This window comes from Mastigoproctus giganteus, chromosome 6 (assembly GCF_048544385.1).
Source record: "Mastigoproctus giganteus isolate SK-2022 chromosome 6, ASM4854438v1, whole genome shotgun sequence".
Lineage (NCBI taxonomy): Eukaryota > Metazoa > Arthropoda > Arachnida > Uropygi > Thelyphonidae > Mastigoproctus > Mastigoproctus giganteus.
The window spans coordinates 160,412,458-160,438,196 of NC_143580.1; the positions used below are offsets into that span (position 1 = coordinate 160,412,458).

The window sequence follows — 25,739 nt, forward strand, 5'->3', positions numbered from 1 at the left end:
ATGAATGAATGCAGAGCTGGCTGGTCATATAGAGTAGAAAAAGATAGCATGGGACAGTTACAGAGTGATCAAAAGTACTGAAGCTTATAACAGCAACAAGTTGATGTAATAGTACCACAGATAAGGTTAGAGGCCAAGGCTGCATATGAGAAAGTGCTGACTAAGAGAGCAAAGAATGGAGACAAGAAATTTTTTATGTATGTGAATATAAGGAAGAAAAAAGTGAATCAGATCGGACCCTTTTGCACTGGGTGTGGGGAAGTCTTAGAGAACACAGCATATGTTGCAAATGTATTGCACATGTACTTTGTATATGTCTTTACTGAAGAAAGACCCTTCATGCTGAGAAGCTATGTAAATGAGGCTGAGTCATATGAAATTAGTGATTTTGAAAATACAGATGACTGGCTATTAGAAAAACTTTCGAGCATCAACTCCAGGAGCAAGTAAGGCTGCTGGAGTTGATGGCATATACCCAGTAATTTTGAGGGAGGCCACCAGGGAGTGTATTGAACCATTGTGGTTAATTATGAAGGCATCTTTGGAGTCAGGAGAGATTCCTTTGAATTGGAGAAGAGCCCATGTTTCATCAATACATAAAGGCAGTTCTAAGGGAGAAGTTGATAACTATAGAAGAGTGATTTCAGTGGTAGGAATAAATCTTATAGGCAATGATTAATATTGCACTCCAGGGACATTTCAGTAGATGTGGCATTCTGAACATGGTTTTGTCAAGGGGAAATCATGTTTATCTAACTTAGGAAGCTAATTTGACAGTTAATCATGACCTGAATGTAGCGATTTCACTATCGTTTATTTGGATTTAATAAGGCATTTGACTCAGTCCTCCCTGAGAGGTTATTGTATAAGCTGGAACATGTTGTGATTACTGGAAAAATTCTAAGTTGGATTACTGGGTGGCTGTAAGGTAGAAGGCAGAGGATTGTAATTAATGGATATTCTTCAGATTGATCTTAAGTCAGAAGTGGAGTTCCCCCAAGGATCGATTCTTAGACCACTGTCTCTAATTTTCATAAACAACATCGACGATGGAATAGAAGGTTTGATGTTAAAATTTGCTGATAATGTAAATATTAGTGGAATAGTTAATGACCAATACCAAGCAGTACTCCTTCAGGATGACTTCGATGGGCTGCAAAAAAGGTCGAAAAGTGACAGCTTTATTTTAATGCAGCAAAATGCATGGTCTCTAATTTTCATAAACAACATTGATGATGGGATAGATGGTTTGATGTTAAAATTTGCTGACAATGTAAATATTAGTGGAATAGTTAATGACCAATACCAAGCAGTACTCCTTCAGGATGGCTTCAACGGGCTGCAAAAATGGTTGACAAGTGACAGCTTTATTTTAATGCAGGAAAATGCATGCTCTTACACTTTGGGAATAATAAATTATACACTTGGAGTTGAATTGAAAATAGCAGAGGTTTTTTTAAAACCAGTAGGCGACAGGTTGTGAGTAACAACTATTTTTGTTAGTAGCATTAATGTTCTGTGTCGCAATTTTGCAATGAAATTAAATGAATATCAACTTTTGCTTTAAATCTGCAACAGAAACATATGAAATGTTAAAAACTGTTTATGGTGATGAAATATTAAGTTAAACCAGTGTGTTTGGGTAGTATAAGCAGTTCATAGATGGACATGAGGATGGTCATCTCAAGAAGAGGGCGTCTATACAACTAAAAATGAGAAAAGAGTTGTAAAATTTTTGGAATTTGTGGAAAGTGATTTTCGTTTGATGCTGAGAATAATTGCTGATGAGTGGGATATGAATAGGGAGATGATTCATCAAATTCTGCATGAAGATTAGGGAAATGGAAGATCTTTGCAAAATTTGTGCCACACAGCTTCATGGATGAGCAGAAGCAACTTTTCTTAAAATGAAGACCATTTTTTTTCAATCTGTCACCAAGTTTTTTCAATAATTCTATTGGTAATGGCATGTTGAGGCCTTCCAGCTCATGTAAACTTGTCTTAATACTAGATTCACCCATTCACTGTCTCTAGTGGAAGAATATAGTTATATCAAGAAGGATATGTTAAACATCTTGCAAAGATCAGTAGCTTTTACATGCAGATTAGCTATGTGCTGTTTCAATATATAGAAACATTCTTCCTGCTTGGTCAACTCAATTCACATGGCCATAACGAAGTTACATGGATTCACATTTGTCACTCATATCTGTAACGGGGGAAGTAGTATCAATGAGTTTGTTAGTGTATTTTATTAGTGTATTTCTGATATTTATTGAACGATTTGCTATATAAACATAATTTACAGGGAACACTACACTGTTCATATAACCAGGGAACACTACACTGTTCCCTGGTTATATCAGATTTCAGTGGATGGCTGTGACCCATGTGATAAGACAATTGTGCTGAATGATGTGTACAATTTTTCTCTAATTCGTTGCTTCTCTAAAAGTCTAGGAATCCTTTTAATGTTACACTGTTGAGCATGACTTATTGCACTGAAATACCAAACACAAAGATACATTTACATAGCTTTGAATTCGGCATTGTTTTAACAACTGAAAAATAAAACCATGCGAATGCATGAGGATTACCGGGGAAGTGCTGATCAAACAGTTGGTATTTAATACTTATATATGAACATACAAAATTTTCAGAAATACTTTATTTTTATCATAAATATTTTGTGATAAGTCAACATAAAAAAATTCAAGAAACTTATTTTATGACTTTAAAAAAGTCTGTAAATTTTGTTGTTTTTTTATGGGAGAATCTTTTCTTTAAGATCATATCTTAATGACATTAATTGTAAAATCTTTACTTTGCTCAATTTCCTGCTGTGCCTCTAACTGCTTATTCACAGTCTCTAAGCCTTGTAATACCTCCTAATCTTCGGAATGTCATCATTTTCTTCTGTCCTTTTCTCATTATTGATGCCTTCAAGAATGCTTTCATCTGTTAATACCCCACTTTTTTACTCTGTCAATTATTTAGCTTTTCCTTGATGGTGTAAGACTGTTTTATTAATGTTCATCATAACCCATGAAATCAGTTCATAATTTATTATGAATGATAGTTATATACATCTGTAAAGCTTTCAAAAATGTGAAAATTCACTGATACACTCGAAATAGTTATAAAAAAGACAACTGGCACAGGTAAGTTCTCAAACTATGGATTAACTTTTTCTGTTTGCAGTGACAACCCTTACACTAGCAGTAGCTACTTGATACAAACTGAAGTGGCTATAACAGTGTAGTGATTAGTAAGCTTGAAGAAGATTATTCTGCCACTCAAAGAAAGGATAAGGTAGGAGAGGATTTCATCAAATGAAAAAAAAAAAAAAAGAAAAAAGAATTGCTTTGTTTGATAAACATTCTTTATTGCTTCTTAACTCGGCTGGATGGTATATGTCCCTGGGATTTCCAGCTTTTTCTATCCCTCACCAAGACTGGGTCATTTGAGTGGGAAGCTTCCTGCAGTACAAGGTTTGCAGAATCAACATTAATATTTTCCTCAGAATTTCATTCAACAGCAGGGTGAGGCAGAAAGATCTGCAATGTATCTGAATTCTCAGTATAAATGACTGCATTATAATAAAGGGGAGCAGTGTGCTTATATTTTATGAAATATTGATGGCTGTGTAGAACTTACTGACTTTATTATGAGAGTCAGTCTTACTGACTGACTCTCATAATAAAGATATATTTCAAATCAGAATTAATAAGCTGTTATAGAACTACCATACAGATTATTTGAGCATTTATTTTCAATTCAGTGATTTCTTTCTTTATTTTTTATTAAAATTTTATTGGATTATAATCAAATTGTTTTTTTTTTTTTTTTGTTTCAGACAAGAGCCTTTGATTTTGAGGTATCAGACTCACTAAAGAATCGTAAAGTTAATAATGAAGTACAACAAGATTGTAAGTGTTTTAACAAATATGGCTCCTGTGGTACCATTAAAACATTTAGAATGTTTTAATGGTAATTCATTAAATTTAATTTAAAAAATAATTTATTATATACTCCTTTACCTCTTTTAAAAATAAAAATCTAATAAAAAAAATTGTTTATCCACAATTGACAAAAGGCACCCACTCATTATCATAATGTTTTTAAAAAAATATCCTAATATTTCCTCTACCTCTGTATTCTCTTAATTTATAATCACTGAAACTTTATTCACTGTAACTTTAAAAAAAAAAAAAAATGCTTCATTTAAAATTTTATCACAGAAAACTACAAATAATCCCATAATGCAAAATTGACAAGTCAGTGCATCTTCTTTAGCAGCACTTAAAAGCTTTAACTGCTGTAAATCACAGTAGTTAAAGAAAGCCTTTATTTTATATTGTTTTATTTTATATTTTATATTTACTTATTTTATATATGCCTTTATTTTATATTCTTATGCCTTTATTTTAATAATAATACTTAGTGAATTTGACCTGATATGATTGGCAGAGTACGTGCAAGGTGCTAATGTTCTCAGCATAGCTAAAATTACATAGATAATTGTTAGTAACACTGTTTCCTGTGTTCATTGAAGTTCCCTACTCTTATTTTTATTGTTTGTTTATTGTAAGTTAAAAGCATTGCCCTTTCAGTATGACTTATTCTGGATTATGGTACTGTTCAACAGAGATAATAAGGAAGGTGCAAAGAATATCAATAATCTCTTTTTGCTATATCAAACACAAATTTCCGTTGTGCAGGAAATATACAATTGTCTTTGATATAACAAAAAGCAATTATTGATATTCCTTATCATCTTGGTTGAACAGCACCATAATCTACTTTATTGGACCATGGGGGTTTAGGCTATTTGCAAAAATATGGAAACCTAAGGGGTCTCATGATTTATGACCCGGCTTGTGCCCAAATAAGTTTACTGGCAGAGAGAGAGAGAGAGAGAGAGAGAGAGAGACTTCATTGCAACTAATGAATATAGGTAAATAAGTAAAGTTGCAACTGTCCCATCACGGCCAAAGGAGTGGAGCTTACATTACAATTAAATAATTATGTACAAAACAAATAAAAAGTAAAAATTTTAAAAATATAACGTTATTATGATTCCTTACATAATGCAGTATTAACTATATTTACATGCTGCCTCGCTTAAGGTTAAATTTACAATAATATACATGAATGGCACTCATACCTACTCTGCGAAGACTCATTGATGCGGTTTTGTTTAAAGACGCGTCGGTATGGTGAGACTTTGTTCCCACGCGTTGTAAACAAGTTTTGTCGTAGCACAGGAGAGCTTGGTGGCAGATGGTGTGAAGAGGAGCACGGACTTGTTCCTGTTGGCTTCTGTGATTCGAGTGAACTGCTAAGATCTTTTTCCTATAGGTTTTATTGGTGCAGAACTTATTCAAGTCATCATCGAGGTGCTGTACTTCTGCTAGCATTTGATTTGGGAGGAAGTGATCTGAGTTATGAAACTGTCGATTCTTCGCACAGAGCATCTGGGTTGACTGAAGTTCAGGCTTGGGTATGTGTCAGTAATATGAATTCCAAATGGATGCTGTTGAGATTTGGTCTGCCACCTTAACTGTGGCTACCAGTTGCTGTACTTCAATGATTTCTGTTAGTCGCTGCATCCCCAGTGAAGTAGCTAAGGTGGGGAGACCATTTCCGGTTAGCCCATTTAATGATTAAAGTGTGAGTTCAATCTCTCTCTCTCTCTCTCTCTCTCTCTAAATTAAAATGGAAATGGGCAGGTCACATATCAAGAAGAAATGACAATAGAATGATCAAATGAATTTTGAAATGCCTAAGAAAAACACCCAAGATATGGTGGATTGATGAAATTGTGAAATTTGCTGGTATACAATGGCAACAGAAAGCACTAGACCACGGATATATATATATATATATATATACAGTAAACCCCCGCTATTCGCGGGGGTTACGTTCCTGAGAAATGTCGCGAATACTGAGTTATGGCTCCCATAGTAATAAAGGGGTTCCGTTCCAAAGTATGAAATATATAAGAAAAACTAGTCTAAAATTTTGTCTATGTATGTATTATATGTACCTTCATAATATGACTATGTACATAGACAGTACGTAGTGAAATGCAAGCATATGGCATCGAAATGAAAATAAGAAACAATTTAATATTAAATGTAATATGCCTTTTCTGGCAAAAAAGCTTATCCTGCCAGTGCTATCACCAGTTTCGCTAAAGAGTTGATAAAGGAGTTTTGCCTCTTCACTGGGTTTTCTGAAAAGAAAATTCAAAGTTTTATGTTTAAAACAACTCAACTTTATTTTTATTTTTACATAAATGTATAACAATAACTATTTATTATCAATTTGCTGTACATAGAACAAATAATTTGACCAGTTTCAGAGGGGTCCAATTTGCACACCTAATTTCACAAAATTGGGTCCGCAGATCCCATTTTGTGAAATTAGGGAAACAATTTTTAGGCAAATAGGGAATTTTCATTTACCATGTGATCTACATGGAAAATGAAAAAGAAGTAAAGAGCCGCAGACTCTTCTTCAAGCAACTCTCTGCGGAATTAGTGGCTGAAGAACTTCATTGGAGGAGCCAGGTCCCTCGAGGTGTGAACTCCCTTCAACCAAGGTTCCAGAGTACAGTAAACCTCCGCTATTCGCGGGGGTTACGTTCCTGAGAAATGCCGCGAATACCGAAAACGCAAATACTGAGTTATGGCTCTCATAATAATAAAGGGGTTCCAAAGTATGAAATATATAAGAAAAACTAGTCTAAAATTTTGTCTGTGTATGTATTATATGTACCTTCATAATATGACTATGTACATAGACAGTACATAGTGAAATGCAAGCATATGGCATCGAAATGAAAATAAGAAACAATTTAATATTAAATGTAATATTTATTATAAATTTCAAACAAATCTTTCAAACCAGCGCCTTTGCTAGCTAAAAAAACTTATCCCGCCAGTGCTATCATCAGTTTCGCTAAAGTGTTGATAAAGGAGTTTTGCCTTTTCACGAATGATGAGTGAACTTAACGGAACTTTATTTTGAGTTCGGTCTTCTATCCACAGATCTAAAGCCTTTTCCATTTTTTCTAATTTAACATCACGAGTTACAGAGCAAATTTTTGAAGCAATTAGTGCGTTTTCACGGACACAACGGCGGATTTTTTCTTCCGATTTCTTGATTTATCGTACTGTTGACTCATTGATTTTATAATGTTTTGCCACTGAGGAGACATTTTCAGCATTAGAAATTTTATCTAATAACTCAATTTTATTCGCTAATGTCATCACCTTCTTTGATTTTTTCACATTTCCCTTGTTATTCGTAGCCATATTTTTGTACGGGTTAGAAAGAACTTGTCCACAAAAAAGTTACTTTCTTCCATTAACACACTCGAAAAAGTCTGCTTTACACTGAAAAACGGTAGATTTATCACTTTTGTAAGCATATCAATTTATAAATTGATAAATTTATTCAATTTATAAGCATATAAATTAAAAGCAAACGATGAAACCTTCCATGACAAGCACATAACACATACTGAACAAGGATTAGCGAGAAAAATCCACGCTCGCGATTTTGTCACCCTCTGCACCCACCCACTGAGCGCTGTTTTGACCGGGAAAGATAATTTTAGCCACGCCCATGTTTTTTTATGGTGGAAAATGTTCACAGCGCTTTAAAATTCACATTTTTTTAGGTTTCATGTTATATTAAATCGGCGATCGCGAAACCGCGAATTCAGATACCGAGAATAGCGGGGGTTTACTGTGTGTGTGTATATATATATATATATAAAGAACAATGTTTTTTATTTTTAGACAATATAGCCTAAGATATATGTGTAACCATAACTTACAAGACCCCTTATAGTAACTATAATTAGCGAAGTCATGCTAAATCGAATGTTAACAAAATACCAAATCAGAGTTTATGTATATAAGTACATATTAGGTACTTCTCATAGAACTGTCGATCTGTGTCTTACGCTCTGAAAAAGTTGTACCCATAGTTCTTTGGGAAGGAATAAATTTTTTTCTTTTCATTTGATCTTGTCCAGAGGTCACCTTTGTTCATATGGCTTCTAATTGGTGGATGCTATTTCTCTAATCGCATTTGTCAGTAGAGGGAGTTTTGAATTTTCTTTTGTTTCACGCTGTAGCTCGGGCCAGTCCATGTCCTTGGAAGTATCAGTAAAAACGTTTGCATTTTTCTGAAATATAGTCTTGCGGTGCTTTTACCATGACTTTCATTTATGCATTTAAGTCTTTTAACCTTAGTTATAAGGTACGTGTCTCTTTACACAACAAATTACCAGCAACCCGACTAAGGGGCGGGGATTTACACACCCGGTAATTAATTTTCCGAAGCTTGCTGTCTTTGCCTCTACTTTTATCTATTTGCTATCTAACTCTCATATCTTATGCCTCAAAATCTATTAGAGTAATTCGAGGGAAATTGAGGTGTGCTACTATTCCTGTTGCATTTTCCTTTCGTCTATTTCTTGGGCCTTTGCTTTGCTTTTCCTACCCATTAAGCTACAGAAACACTCATGTAAATATTCTAATAATGTAAGAATAAAGCTGTCTGTAGGGATATCAGTTATATTTTGCCAGTCAACCCTTCGTATATATTTCTATTGCGAGTTTCACTTTTTGCACGTTTAGCAAATTTATGCTATTCTTAACTTAAATTTAATCTTAAATTTGATCTTAAAACTATTATGTTTACTATATTTAGTATATATTAATATGGTGAGACTGGTATATAACTAGAGAAACAGATGGCTCATGTTGTTATTGATGGCATATATTGAGAGGTGCTAGCCCCATGTTGATGAGCCGTTCAATGTAAGCCTTATGTAGTAGCTGCATTACGATACTTTTGATTTGGTATTTGATTTAGTATAATTTTGCTAATTATAGTTGCTATTAGGGATCTTGTAGGTTATGGTTACAAACATATCTTAGGCTATATATTGTCTAAAAATAAAAATAAAACTTATTGTTTTTATAATTTAGCAGGCATATGTAATATGTAATCAAAACTGATGGCATTAATCTATCCTGACAATTTCACTTTTCAGTTGTTTATATCACTTAGATATTAGAGATTTTATTTCTTCTTTTGTATTAATATAATATATGTATATTATATTAATATATATATGTGTGTGTGTGTGTGTGTGTGTGTGTGTGCGTGCGCGCGCACACACACACACACGTCACAATATTATGACCCCCCCCCCAATTCAGACATCACACATGCTTAGCGAATCATACAGCATATGTGTCAAGTTCACACATTTGCAAGCATATAAGGCTTGATGTTCGACATCTGTGAACATAGTAACAGCCTCTGTCATGGGCAAAGCATGCAACCTATCAGACATAGAAAAAGGCATGATGATCAGCTATCAGGCCAGGGGTGCCAGCATTTCTGAAACAGAAGACTTTGTGAAATGCTTACGTGTTGCAGTGGTGAAAGTGTATCAAGACTGGATGAATGGAACAATTTTGATGACCCGATGTGCCAGTTGTGGAACCACATTCGCCATTGATCCCAGAGGTAAACATCAGCTAAAACGGGTGGTCAGTACCAATTGGTGTACCCGTTGCTTAACCGGCCATTCAAATGAACCTAGGTACCAGAAAGGTCTCCAACATGATAGTGCAATGAACCCTGTTGCACATTAGGCTCTGGAGCAGACACTTGGTGACAGCACCCATGCTGACAGCCATTCATTGTAAACAACGGCATCGGTTTGCACAGTAATACCGACACTGGACCCCAGCCTGAAACCTCCAAGAACAGACACCCGGACACGATTGTTGGCAGAAGGCAGGCTGGTGGGGGCAGCGTTATGATCTGGGGAAGGTTTTCATGGCATGGCTTGGGTCCGCTGATACCTCTGGAGGGCACCCTGAATGTAAACGGTTACCTATCAGTTGTCGCTGATGTAAACCCATACTTGTTGACAGTGCTCCCTGGGGGCGATGGTATCTATCAGCAAGACAGTATGCCATGCCACGTTGGCAGAATTGTCTGTGAGTGGTTTAAGGAGCACGATGAAGACTTTAAGCTACTCCCTTGGCCACTGAATTCCCCGAATCCTGACCCAATTGAAAATCTATGGGACCACCTTGATCGACACATCAGACGGATGGATCTTTCACCAAGGAGCGGACAGGAACTCCAATGTGCACTGCAGTCTGCATGGTCACAGATACCTGTAGCAACCTTCCGTGGACTTATTGAGTCCCTCCCACAGCTGCCTGTGGTGCATGCTGCGAAATGCACATATTCTGGATACTAGGTAGGTGGTCATAATAATGTGACTGGACCCCTGTATATATATGCAACCCGAGCACCACCTTTATCACTCTTTCTCATTATATCTGCTATCCTTAACCCTATTTACTTTCCTTCTTGAGCGCAATTAGGTTTTCGAAAGCAATCAAGATGCTATTTTCTACTATATTCAATGTTTTCGCCTTACAATAAGTTCAACATCTATATCGCACTACTTTACAGTCAATTCTCCGTTTTCCTGGAAACGTGCTACATGCATTTAATCCATTCTCACCCAATCATAATTCTATGTTCTGTTTATTTCCATTTTCCTACACATGTGGTTGCTTCAACTATTAGCAGGAATCTCCTATGCTGCGTTCGGGCACGCAGTCCGCAGCCCTCTCCCCAGCTTCAGCATGGCATGTTACTAAGTACCACCTCGACCTACAAATTTATTTTCCTAGTACTTTCTTAGTTTTTTCACTTTTACGCCAGTTGTTATTATTATTATAGTTATTATTATTAGTATTTCTTCCACCTCTCTAGGGTCAGCTGCGAGATATACGTCAGCTTTCACACTCTTTTCCCGCTTTTATTCTCTCAGTTATAACAGTAATTTATACTGCATTCAGCATAATTTACACTGCATTGAGTATATCACATGTTCGAAACAGAGGCCCTTACTCGTTTGTTACATTTCCTTTTGTTTCGGCAGCTGACCCCTGAAGAAATCGCCAGAATCATCGCAGTTGCAACCACGGGTAATTTTACATTACTAATTGCATATTTATTTTAGGTATTTTCTTGCAATTTTCCTTACAGGTGCTTTCTGGTAATTTTCTTTACAGGTACTTTCTGGTAATTTTACTATGGATTCAACAAATAGTTCCTTTAGACTACTCTGCACCCTATACCTATAGACTATATATATATACACACACACACAGGAATGAAATAATGTTAAATTGTAGAAATGTAGAAGACGTCCTGTAGTTTAAAAGCTAAACCCCTACAAAATACATAACCCATGGCTCGCAGAGCCATCAGTTTCTGTTGTGATCTGCCTGTATAACTAGGACCGAAAGATGTCGAAATGGACACATAAGTTAGGTATTAAAATAAAATAGTATAATAAAATAGAAATTAATACTGCATTAATTTTCATATGCAAATGACATTTAGCCTGACCGATAGCTGTAACAAAATAGTAAATAAGCAATGCCGAGAACCAAATAATCTGCTAAACATAATAAGCTAAATTAGCTAACAAAAGGAGAACGGAGAGAAGGCTAGTTAAAGTAATAGTACCTCAATCCTCCCCCCTCAAATTGCTCTAATAGTTCATGAGGTATGAAAAATAAGAATAAGATAGTGAAAAGTGTTTATGTGATTATACATAGGATGGTACCAGGAGCGTAACTTCCCAACCCTATAAGAAAGGGATCCTGGTATAGTAAGATAATATCAGCAAAGAAGAGCTGATAAAAAAAAAATGGTAATACATAACGGAAATATATCGAGGTTTAGCTATAATAAACCATTTGGGCTTATGGTATGTAACTATAAACAGCTTGCCCATAACTTAGATAATGGCTACAAGGAGGCCATATGCAATTGCCACTTACCACAATACCACGATTATGGGGATACGCACTATAAACATGTTATTACGGTGGACCTTAATTTGGTTCCAGACACTGAACTGCGTTTATTACTATCCTATGGTTTTAAATATAGACATAATACCCTACCTAATGCTAATAAAATTACAAACAGTTACATTCGGACCTTATGCATTTTTGCTTAAAACTAGCCTATAAACATAATTTACCATTAGAGGCTTTCTATAAATGGTTGGTGCTTACACATACTGACTTTAATCAGCATATACATATGACCCATAACACCAATTGGGATATTAAAATATTTGATCTGCACAAAATCAAACAGCAATTAAAGAAATTACAAGCTAATTTTATCATAACTACTATAGACAAGGCCGCTAACAATTACAGTTTCATATGCAAAAAATTCTATGCCACACTATTACAAAATGAACTATATAACAGTACCACTTACACAAGAATAAATAGCAACCTTAGCACGATTACTAAAAAGTTACTTGCCGTACAAAAAAAGTTAAAACTGAATAACCACAACACCAACTTCCCTTATTTATATGGTATACCTAAGTTTCACAAATCGCCTATAAGTTTCAAATTTATAACATTATGTAGGAATAGCTATGCTAAAGTCCCACATAAAAAGCTGGTTGACCTGTTAAGCATCATTTTTAATAAATTGCTTTACTAGAATTATTAATAACAATAGCCCAATTTTAGCATACTTGAAAGGCAATAAACATAACATCAAATATATTAACACTTTTGATTTTAAAAACTTATTTGCTAGCATTCCACGTGATAGTTTAAATTTAGTTTTAAAAAAATATTACACAGATTATAGTAACATCTTACCTTTCCAACCTAATTACTGAGATAATTTATTAAATCTTTGCATTTTTAACAGTTTTTTTTCTTTATTTTTTATTTTTAACATCTATAACGGTAGCAACGTTTTCATACAGCATACAGGCATTGCTATGGGGGCGTGTAGCTCTTGCCTAAGTGCTAACCTGTATTGAAAATTGCTAACCGTTTTGAAAATAATTTCAGTAAAGATATCATGTATAGATATATTGACGACCTAATTGTGTTTAATTATCCTAACTTTCATGCAGAAGCTACAAAATATTATCCACAGGAATTGGTTCTATACTAACATGAATGGTACTAATAAAGCTACCTATCTGGACATAGACATGCATATAAATAATAATTATTTATATACTAAGGTATATGACAAACGCAGTGAATTTGAGTTCAAATCTAGTTGGTTTACCAATATCTCTATACGTATCCATAAAAACATTATAGTTTCACAATGTATCAGGAGGATACAAATTTGCAAGAATACAAGTGATATTATCGACACTCTTATCGACCTCAAATAAAAATTAATAGGTAACGGATTCCCAAATAATTTTATTATGAAGAATATGTATACGGCCATGTCTATAGCCCTTAAAAAATACCACGTTAACATAAACCTTTTGGAAACCATATCAGCTGTTAGACAGCTTTAGCAATGGTGTATTTTTGGATAAATATATATTGTACTTTTTGGTTTTTGGATTTATAACTATTGGAATCTTGGAATTTGGTTTATTACATCGGTATCTCTTACGAGTAATGGTTTCTACATAGCCTATGTATATACATGTACATAGTAGGTACTGCTGTAGTAACACGGCATATATAGCTTACACTCATTGAAAAAGTCGTACCTATATGTTTTGCTACAGTAGGAATTAATTTCTTTCCTCTTCTACCACCGAGAACTGTGAACTGGATTTGGTTCTGCTTTCAACATGATAGAGGGCGCTTCCCATCCATTTATCTAGTAATTTCATTTTTGTAGCTGCTTGACACATCTGAGGTGGCACTGTTTTCATCTAGGTGAATATATGACATGTGCTTTGACATGGTCCTTCTTGTCTACGCTTCAACAGGGTAAGGTAACGTATATTTAACGCCGTATTACCTAGTGTTTTCACCATGGGTATATCCTACTCTCTATGACCTTAACCTTTTCACTATGAATATTGCCTATTTAGCATTTAGGAATTTATATTAGGAATTAGCCATTCCGGTATTCCACTTTTCAATATATTTCGTTATATATTACCATTTTTTATCGGCTCTTATTATCGGCTGATATAATCTTATAGGGTCGGGAAGTTACGCTCCTGGTGCCATCCTATAAACAATCGTATAAACACTTTTCCTTCACTTTTTACTTTTAACTATCTTATTCTTATTTTTCATACCTCAAGAACCATGAGCTATTAGAGCAATTCGAGGGGGATTGAGGTACTATTACCTTAACTAGCGTTCTTTCCACTCTCCTTTTGTTAGCTAATTTAGCTTATTATGGTTAGTAGATTATTTGGTTCTCAGCATTGCTTATTTACTATTTTGTTACAGCTATCGGTCGGACTAAATGTCATCCAGCCTGTCTTCTGCAAAATTACTATTAATAAGCTACTTAATTTCTATTTTATTATACTATTTTATTTTAATACCTAACTTGTGTCCATTTCGACATCTTTCGGTCCTAGTTATACAGGCAGATGATAACAGAAACTGGTGGCTCTGCCAGCCATGGGTTATGTATTTTGTAGGGGTTTAGCCCTCGACAAAGTCCCTTGCAAAGTATATTTTCCCATGGTTGGCTAATTATGTATATTTTTTATTGAATTTAATATTTATGTTTAACCATTGTTGCCTAGGGTCCGGTTTGTTCTTGGATTGCTTCGGGTATTTTAAACTACATTTTTACAATTTAACATTATTTCATTCCTGTATATATTTAACGACGGATGTAATGTTCTAACGGATGTAATATTCTATTTAACGACGGATGTAATGTAATGTTCTATCTAGATTGCATTAATCTGATTGGTTTATAAAATCTTATAATATCCCAGTTCTACGCTTTAGTAATTTGATTCTATATGTACAGTCGATTCCGGTTATTTGGGACACATCGCGACTAGTGCATTTTGGCCTGATTAAGCGGCTGCCCCAGTTATCCGAAGTTTCACGTAAATAGTTAAAAATACAATTTATCCCTCCCCCCTTTACAATTAGTTCACTGTACAATCAAATCACGTTACGACGAACTCACCACAATAAAGTACCGTTCACTATACGATGTGTAGTAAGCGCCGGTCATTGTGATCACGTTTGTGAATTGAATTTTAATTCTATTAAACAGCGATTCTAATTAGCGAAAATAGGAGGAATATTATCCACAGGCTATAAAAGTAAAGATATATTAAGCATAAATTTACTCTTTATTACCTTACTAATTAAAAAATTAAATGATACGTGAAAATCGGAAGAATATACGTGATAATCGGAATAATTAATACGTACTGTAATATGTACATACTAACTAGTTGACAATTCTGTTCACTGACTTTTGTGGGTGGGGGTTAAAATTTAAAACAGTAAAAAGATAAGCAATCAATAACAAAGGACACGGCACACACAAATTGCAAGTAACACAACACGCGCAAGTGAGAACGGAGTAACAAATTACGAAGCTTTAAAATTGGAATGAAGAGAAGATTGTGAAAATTATTTTTTTTTATTTGATTGAAGATTTCATGGAAGTGTAAACACATTTTACCATAATAACCCACAGAATACCAGCTGTCGGTATTACCGCAAATTCAATAAGATCGAGTTTACTGTCCGTTTATGATAGATTGCACTAACAGAAAAGCCCAATAAACAGGTGACTGCTAATTGTTTTTATTGTTTTATGGTTGTGACCTCCAGAAATCCGACCGAATTACGTGGTACGGTTGGAGACAATCGTAGGGTAATCTCCAGTGCCGAGGTCTCCTGCCCCGATTAAACGGCATTTTGTCCCAATTAAGCGAAGTAAACCCTGGCTATTTTCTCGATTATTTGCCCCATATAAACGGCTGCCCCGATTAACCGGTGGCCCAAATAACCGGAATCCATTGTGTGTATATATATATATATATATATATATAAATAAAATAATATATATATATATATATATATATATATATAAATAAAATAATATATATATTTTATATATATATATATAAATAAAATAATATATATATTTTATATATATATATATAAAAATGATAAAGATGCAATGAAATTACTGAAAGTCTTAGTAAACAGGAATGAGAAATTAAAATATATAAAAAATATATATAAGACTGGGTTATGGATCCGGGGTACTACCGTAAATGTAGAAAAAACCAGCAACCATAATGAAATATAGACAAAAAAATAATTATTGTGTATTTGGTAGGGGAGTTGAGCTATCAGGTGTAATAACCATGGAAGAAATGAGAGAACCCGTATGCTAAAAAAACAAATTACCTGAAATAAAATGCAGTTAATATAAGCATAAGGACTTTAACTACATACTGTAGTTAAAGTCCTTATAATACTTGAAGTACTATCCTAGGATTTTAACTACTTCGTCTGGGGGTTGGCAGCGAAAATCGTAGGTGCCACTGCAATAAGCCAGATCTCTGTTTCTGTTTTGATGTACACATAAAAAGTATACATCATAGCCGACCCAACAGAGACCAGAAGGAAGAATAAAAGAATAAATAAACTTTAAAAAATAATAATAATAAATAAATAAGTTCATGCTAATAGAATTCTGTGGAAAAAGAAAGAAATCTAAGAGAGGGGGCAAAACAAGAAAACTTATCAAACAGATGAGGCAAAAAGCCAGAAGAAGGAGAAACAAAAACTAACAAAGTAGTGTGGAAAAGACACTAAACTTGGTAATAAGTAGATATCTACTTACAAACCATAGGTACCCCCATGGGTAGCCCTGCTAGCTGCATCTTAGCTAACCTATATCTATACTGGTCTGAGACAGCTCTACCCTCAGACATACAGCTTTATAGATACATTGATGACTTGATAATTTTCAACTACCCTACTTTTAAACTGGACTTTTGCTGGTTTTTACCCCTGAGAACTGACCCTGGATAAAACAAATAATAACCTTTCAGCCAACTATCTAGACATAAATATTGACAGCCCTCATACTGCTATCAACATATACAACAAAAGAGAGGCTTTTAGCTTCAGTGTAGTCAGTCTTACCCATTGGCATTCTAACATTTCTAAAAAGGTTTAGGCAAATAAAATTCTTTCCCAATGTATAAGAATTGCGACAATATGCAATAGTATCAGTCTATTGTCAAACAATATTAAAATACTCTACAATAAATTACTACAAAATAAATTCCCAGCTGTTTTACTCTACCATCACTTCAAAAAAGCATTTAACATTATTAAATTTAAAAACATTACAAACTATGACTTAGTTCTAAACAACATGTTTGTAGACTAACTTCCTTGACATTCAGGCCTGTACATATTGTATAGTTTTATACCCCCAAGATTCTTTCGTGTCTCACAGTGTGAAAAGCTTATGCCTACGGATTGTCTATATACGGGGGTATTATATTATTTGTCTTGTCCTGTCTTCATTATTGTTTATTTTACTTTTTTTCTTAAAAATAATATTTTAATTTTAATTTCATTAACATTGCCATTATTGACTTAAACACGAGGCAATTGTCCAGTCATCCGTCCAGGGACCAACTATGGTACGGGTTTGCAACCATGCACAACCCGAGCACTGCTTTATTCACCTCCATTCCAATTACTTTCTGCTGTTTTTTTTTTATTACATTTTATTTCTCATGATCAGTTAGGCTGGCCAAAAGCAATATCAAGATGTTATTTCTCTACTATCACTACAGGGTGGCCACTGAAAGATTGAAGGGTTTGAAAAAGTCATAACTTGTTCATTTTTAATATTTTTTATTATTTTTTTTTTTTACAGGTTATAGAACATCCCCTGGAGATTAAAATGGCTACATATGATGTCCAGTAATGAGTAAAACTCGTTGGGTTTTTCTATTCCAGTGAAAGATCAATTATTGAAACTCAGAGAAAATACCAGCAACATTTTCAAGTCCTCCTAGCAATAACATGATTCGGAACATAATCGCCTGGTTTGAAAGAACTGGATCAGTCGGCGATCTTCCGGGAAGAGGCCTTAAGCGCACTGACGCAGCAGTGGAAGCTGTATGGCAGAGTGTTCTTGAGGATCCATCTGCCTCTACCTGTCATCGCTCTGCTCAACTAGGCATCGCCAGAACATCACTTCAGAAGATTCTGAAAGGGTGGTCAGTCTTTCAATGGCTACATTTTAATCTCCAAGGGATGCTCTATAATCTGTAAAAAAAGAAAATAAAAAAGATTAAAAATGAACTAGTTATGACTTTTTCAAACTCTTCAGTCTTTCAGTGGCCACCCTATATTACAGAGTTGTCTTTTCCACACTACTTTGTTAGTTTTTGTTTCTCCTGCTGGCTTTTTGCCTCATCTGTTTAATTGCTCACCTCTCCGTCACACGGGTGCAGTTCCTGTTTATGAATTCACCCCCCCCACACCACATGGGGCCACTTCAACTGACATATATACCGCACATGAACATTCGGCTCTCTCCTTTGGTCCCCATTGACTTTCAGCATCTTCCATACAGACAGTAAGTTTTCTTGTTTTGCCCCTCTCTTAGATTTCTTTGATTTTATATTTCATTCTTTTTCCACAGGATTCTATCGGCATGAACTTATTTATATATTATTATTTTTATTTATTTTTATTTTTTAAAGTTAATTTATTCTTTTATTCTTCCTTCTGCTCTCTCTCGGGTCGGCTATGATGTATATGTATACTTTTTACGTGTACATCATAATAGAAACAGAGACCTGCTTATTGCGGTGGCTTCTACGATTTTCGCTGCTGACCCCCAGACGAAGTAGTTAAAGTTCTAGGACCCACAGCTTTAGGTACTAACAATAATTATGCTTATATTAATTGCATTTTATAATTTGTTTATAAAATGCAATTTTATAAACAATAGGTAATTATACAAGTAATTTGTTTTTGAGCATACGGGTTCTCTCAATTATTCCATGGTTATTACACCTGATAGGTCAACTCCTCTACCAAATACACAAATACACTGATAATTACCTTTTTGTCTATATATTATATATATAGTATTTTATTTCATTTATCTCTAATTACACATGTATGCATGTATATATTAAATGAGAGGTTAGGACTGGATAGTTATTAGCTGTTTAGTACTTATACTGCTAATTCAAGGTTCTTTGAAATAAGTTCTAGGACCCACAGCTTTAGGTACTAACAATAATTATGCTTATATTAATTGCATTTTATAATTTGTTTATAAAATGCAATTTTATAAACAATAGGTAATTATACAAGTAATTTGTTTTTGAGCATACGGGTTCTCTCAATTATTCCATGGTTATTACACCTGATAGGTCAACTCCTCTACCAAATACACAAATACACTGATAATTACCTTTTTGTCTATATATTATATATATAGTATTTTATTTCATTTATCTCTAATTACACATGTATGCATGTATATATTAAATGAGAGGTTAGGACTGGATAGTTATTAGCTGTTTAGTACTTATACTGCTAATTCAAGGTTCTTTGAAATAATAAAAATTTTAAAAATATTTTAGAGATTAGCATGAAAATTGCATTAGGTTAAAGTAAAAATTTATATGCAGTTGGCTAATTCTTGGATAGAAATGATTTGTAACGATGAAAATATAAAGTACTAAATGTGTTCAAGATTTTTACATTCACTGTAGCTTTAAATTTTTTTTTTTTTTTTTATGATCAATACTTAGTTACTGAATTTTATTTTTACTTTGACTGAGTCAAAGTAAAAAAATATTAGTGCAGGCATTTGTCTTGATTAAGATTTTGTTTGCATACCATTTTTATTTATAAATGCAGCCATAGCTGTTTTAGAAGCAAGTTTTGCTGCACATACAATTGTTGCTGACTGTATACTGAAGCAGCTTCTTTCACAAATAAGTTTTTTTTTTTTTTTCCCCCCCTCTCCCAGTTAATGAAAACTTTCGACTCACCAACCCAAGTCTGAGTACAGATGAAGACCTCCCACAACCTGAACTCTTTGTTGGAAAGTTAAAAACGTATCAGCTGAAGGTCAGTTTTTAAGAATATTTATAATTAATTTTTATATTGCTTCTGCATTATATTAATAAGGGACAAGTATAACGTTGACTGCTGTCTCTAGATTTTGAGAATCATCCAGTGCATTTTTACACCTGCCAACATTTCTGCTTTTGTCCAGAAATTTTCTGAAAATTGTGCATATATTAGAATTTTATTGAACATTTATTTTCTTTTGGATTTTGTCAAATTTTATGTTTTTCAGTTGCATCTCTACCAAATTGATTGGTATAGGCTCTGAGTCACCATTAGGTAGATTTGGTTTTGTTGCTTATATTTGTGTGTAGTGTTTGGGTTGGGGGCATCTCTGGTGGTTTCCCACAGCTGCACCCTGTACTCTGTGCTGCAGTACTCTCTAAAAGCCAGAAGTGTGAGTAGTGTGTTGTTTTAGATTGTGTTGACATCTGGCTTTTTGCCACAGGGCCCCTGATGGGACTCCATTAACATCTGGGAGGTAGCCAGGCAGTCCGAAAATCTCTGTCTAGTCTCTTCTAGGGTCGCCTAAGCTTCCTGACAGAGACCACAAAAAAAAAAAAAAAAAAAAAAGAGAGAGAAAGAGAGTAGGAAAGCGAGGATATAGTTGAGGGAGGAAAGAGGATGAGCCTTGAGGACAATGGCAAAGATATCCTCAAGTGAGATGGAGATGTCTCTATCAGGAAGGGGGGGGGGAGAAGGGGTACAAAAGTGACAGTGCAAGGGAGGACTGTGTAGGTTGCCGTTTGGCAGGTAGAGTCAAGGCCAAGTGATGTTTAGATTTTTAGATCCAGTGATCATCCAATTGTTAAAAGGTTATAGCATAGACAGGGTTTTCCACTTCTTGAACAGGTCCTGGGCGAAGCGGGTGAAGGCAGTATAGTCTTCTTTGTTTTCCAGTATTTGGTGCTCAAGGTTTTTTGGAAGATAGGGTATCCTTGTGAATAGAGTACATCTTATATCCTCATAGATTTCACAATAGTACATAAGATCGTCCCAGTTTTCAGGAGAGCCACATTGGCACAGGGGGTCATCAATTTTCCTTTGATTGATCTGTAATCAATAAAATGAGACATACAAGCCAGGGGAGAACCATGAAGGCGACTCTGGGTAGGTTCTGGAAATTTCTGGGATGAATTTTTTAGTGATATTTCCTTTAGTAGAATTAGTCCATCTTGATTGCCAAGTCTGCATCGTGTTGTGTCAGCCACTTTTTTTCTGCCTTGGTACTGTTGGCAGGACCAGTTGTGAATCCAAGGCATGGGTGGATCTCCCCCTGGAAAGACTGTACAGCAGCCCACATCTGACAACCTCCAAGTCCATCTGAAGTACACCAGCCAGCTCCTGCAGAGCATGGGTTCTGACAGTGCAATAGGCCCTTGTAATGGTAAGAAGGATGGCACGTTGAATTGTTTTTAGTTTCCACCTGTAATTGCTTTTTGAAACCATACCCTAAATCCACAGCTGATAATGGGCACAAAGACAGCTCCACAGTAAATAGAGGGCATGCTTTTTCAGGCCCCAATCTCATCGTGAAATTTTCTTTATTATTGTAGCGTAGTTATGTGATATTTTCTTTGTAAGGTAGTTCAGGTGTGGACTGAAGGAGAGATGTCTACCCAATATAATTCTGAGATATTTAAGTTTTGAGGACAGTTGGATAGTTTTGTTCTGTATCTTTATTTGTTGTGGTCTTGTGGGTTGGAGCGTCCCTTTCAGCAGTAGGGAGTTTGTTTTTGCAAATGAGATATGTAGCTGGTTATGTTCAGCCCATTCCTGCAGGCTGACAAGAGTCCTGTTTGCTATGTTTTCTAATTGTTTTCTGGAGTCCACTGCTAGGGTAAGGATCAGATCATCTGCATATGTTTGGGAAGCAACATCTTGTAAGTTCTCAGCTAGAAAGTCGTCTAGTACTATATTCCATAGGACAGGCCCAGGACTGAACCCTGGGGGGCATCCTTTCTATGGACTTCTCCAGAAACTGAGCTGTGTGGTGCTTTAATTGTTATGCTTGTTTGTGAGAGAGAATCCTTGATGCAACAGTAAAGGTTTTGTGGAAGGTTGCCTGTACGGAGTCTGCTGAGCATGCTTGGCCACCAAAGTGAATCAAACGCCCTGCCAAAATCAATTGAGATCATCAGGAAATATTTTTTGGTGGAGTTTCTTGCAGCAGAGATGATGCTTTCCAACACATCCACAATGGAGAAGCCCTGTTTAAAAATCCATATTGATTTGGTGATTGTAGGCCTGCATTGTTATAGTGGGTGACTGATCTGTTATGCAGTAGGTGCTTAAAAAAGTTTACTAAAAATTGAGAGAAGTGCTATGGGCATGTATGAGTTTGGTTAGTCCTGTGGCTTGGTTGGGTTTTTCAGGATGAGGCGTACATTGACTTCTTTCCAGGCAGATGCTCAATGCTGATGGGATTCTTCCTCTAGCTCAGAAAAATCACCTGAGAGGGCATAAATTCAAATTGAGGAAAGACAGATGTAGGATAGATGTGCGGAAATTTGCCTTTAGCCAGCGGGTGGTTGGTTGGTGGAACAGACTTCCATCCCTTGTGGTGGAGGTTGATAGCCTAAATAAGTTTAAGGCTCAGCTGGACAGGTATTTTGAACGAACAGAGGGGTGAAGTGGAAGTGGGGGTTTTTTTTTTTTTTTTTGGCTGATGCTGCATAAGCTTGCTTTCTTGCATCAAATGCCTCTACTAATGCTAATACTAGATGGGAAGTGGCCAGTGTTTAAACATTTTTAGAGAAGGAAGGGGATGAATCAGATTGGTCCACTTGATATCGATGGGTCAACTGTTGATGATCCTGCTCAGGTAGCTAACAAACTAAATGAATATTTTGCATCGACATTCACACATGAGGAGTTATTTATCGAGGGGAATGCCAGAGGTGTATTCAACTCTAGCAGTAAGCTAGAGAATCTTGTAATAACTGAGAGTAAAGTGGAGGAGAAATTGTTGAAGATAAACACAAGAAAGGCACCTGGGGTGGATGGGATCTATCCAGTTATATTAAAGGAGGCAGCAAAGGAAGTAAGCAAACCCTTAGCCATAATTATGAGAGCTTCCTTGGACTCAGGGGAGGTACCCATAGACTGGAGATGTGCAAATGTGACCCCAATTCACAAAGGAGGATCAAAAGCTGACACAAGCAATTATAGACCTGTGAGTTTAACTTCTGTTCCAGGAAAATTAATGGAGGCACTAGTTAAAGAAGCACTGCAGGATCATTTAGACAAGACTTCAGTTATAGCTCGGACACAGCATGGTTTTGTTAAGGGGAAGTCTTGCCTGACCAATTTGATTGGATACTATGATGCAGTCACAAAGGAACTGGATGCAGGGAATAACTTTGATATTATATACTTGGATCTTAGAAAGGCTTTTGATACTGTTGTACATGGAAGACTGCTGCACAAATTGGAGCAGTGTAACATTGGAGGCAAATTGCTGCTGTGGGTAAAGGGGTGGCTGAGGGGGAGAAGACAGAGAGTGGTAATCAATGGACACTGCTCGTCGTGGACTAATGTTATTAGTGGAGTCCCTCAGGGCTCAGTGTTGGGTCCATTATTGTTTTCTGTATTCATAAATGATATTGATGATGGTATATCAAGCTTAATGTCGAAGTTTGCAGACGATACAAAGGTAGGCAGGGTTGTCAAGGACACTACTGACACTATGCTGCTGCAACAGGATCTGGAAAGGTTGAGCAGATGGGCTGAGAGGTGGCAAATGAAGTTTAACATTGACAAATGTAAAGTACTACACATGGGAAACAGCAACCACAGAGCAACGTATCAACTCTGTGGTATTACACTGACAGTGGTAGAGAATGAAAGGGACCTGGGGGTGGTTGTGCAGGCAGATATGAAGTTCTCTGAGCAGTGCAGACGGGCTGCAAGAGTAGCTCATGGTGTATTGTCAATGACATATAGGAATTTTTCTAGCAGGGATAAGGAGGTGATTATTCCCTTGTATAAGGCAATGGTCAGGCCACACCTAGAGTACTGTATACAGGCCTGGAGGCCTCATTTCAGGAAGGATGTAGAGCTGCTGGAACGAGTACAGAGAAGGGCAACAAGATTAGTGAATGGAACAAAGGGGTGCTCTTACGAAGAAAGGCTTAAGATTTGCAAATTACAGTGTCTGGAGACTAGGCACCAGCGAGGTGATCTGATAGAGGTGTATAAAGCATTGAATGGTTTGAGCATGCTCAATGCTGATGGGATTCTTCCTCTCGCTAAGAATAATCACCTGAGAGGGCATAAATTCAAATTGAGGAAAGACAGATGTAGGATAGACGTGCGGAAATTTGCCTTTAGCCAGCGAGTGGTTGGTTGGTGGAACAGACTTCCATCCCTTGTCGTGGAAGTTGATAGCCTAAATAAGTTTAAGGCTCAGCTGGACAGGTATTTTGAACGAACAGAGGGGTGAAGTGGGAGTGGTTTTTTTTTTTAATTTTTGGCTGATGCTGCATAAGCTTGCTTTCTTGCATCAAATGCCTCTACTAATGCTAATGCTAATTTCAGACTCTATTAAGTCCAGCAGAGGCGTCTTGCAGTTCCTAATCTTGGCAGTTGTTGAGAGTCAGTTCTTCCAGAGTGAAGGGAGGTTCAGTCTGTTGGGTTGAGTATGCTTCATTTTCGTGGCAGAGCTGGGTGGCAGAAGTGGCCATCTGCTTGAAAATAGTTGAGGATATTATTTTTTGTGCTTTGCCAGGTTGCTGTCATTGTGCTGTCCGGTAATTTTTTTGTTGGGATTACTTCACCCCTTGCATAGTTTGTTGATAGTCACTTTGAAGACAGCATGGATCCCTTGGAGGGATCCATGCTGCCCATCGTGAAAACGGGGTCCTCCCAAGATTTCTTCTTTCTCTTCTGAATGAGAGCAGTGTATTTGTTTTGCACTTGTGTATATTGTTGCTGGAGCACCTCGACCTCCATCTCAGGCCACGTCGAGGCAGTCGTTTTGAAGTGGATGTGGAGTTTTATACGGGATCCCTCAACACATTAGCATAGGTAGGGGTACTCTGTAGCATTTGGTTCCCCTACCATCAAGATACGCCTCTAATAATCTTGCTGCATTTTTCTCTATCTCAAGATGTACATTCAATAAGGCTGTCTCCAGTTTAGTCCATAGACCTACTATCTCTCCACACAGTACAGTGGCGATTTGGCTGCTGGACTCTTGTATTATGTTTTCTATTTGTATCCGAAGGGTCGGGACCTGTTCAACCACTGGGCCATCTGGGAGGTTGGGTCAGTATTTTCTGTCTTATTAATTTCATAATTTGTCTCTACTTGAAGGTCTGAGTTGCCTTTGGCATCTATCTATCTACCAAGGAGAGGATACCAAGTCTTTCCGACTTGGTATCCTCTCCTTGGTCATTAATAGCGTTAGCATGGCTTTGTTTATCCAGCTGACTGAAATACCACATGGCTGTCACTGACATGCCTCCTTCTACTATGCTGTAGCACTTTCGCTCCTAATTCCCTTTGAACATGATGACAAAATACTCATTTCAGTGTCATTTCCTATCTTAATTTTTACTGAAGTAATTTTATTTTCCTCAACCAACTCCATATTACTAAACATTTTTCTTAACTTTACTTAATCCCTCATCAAAATCATTCTCAAGAGTATTGATCTTAACACTTTTCTCCTATTGCTTCTTCTTAAAGCAGGAGACTTACTGTATGTTGAACACAGTGATCCAACTGAACTTTCTTCCCCACCAT

The 25,739-nt window shown here is 36.1% G+C and overlaps 1 protein-coding gene across 1 annotated transcript in view; it reads left to right on the forward strand.

Annotated features, from left to right (window-relative positions):
• The window catches only part of Ino80 (chromatin-remodeling ATPase INO80), a 672,466-nt gene that overhangs the window by 239,341 nt on the left and 407,386 nt on the right, over positions 1 to 25,739 (forward strand). The window contains exons 13-14 of the mRNA XM_090376565.1: positions 3,857 to 3,929; positions 19,891 to 19,991. Of these exons, the coding sequence (XP_090232691.1) occupies positions 3,857 to 3,929; positions 19,891 to 19,991 (174 nt within the window). The remainder of the gene's footprint in view (positions 1 to 3,856; positions 3,930 to 19,890; positions 19,992 to 25,739) is intronic.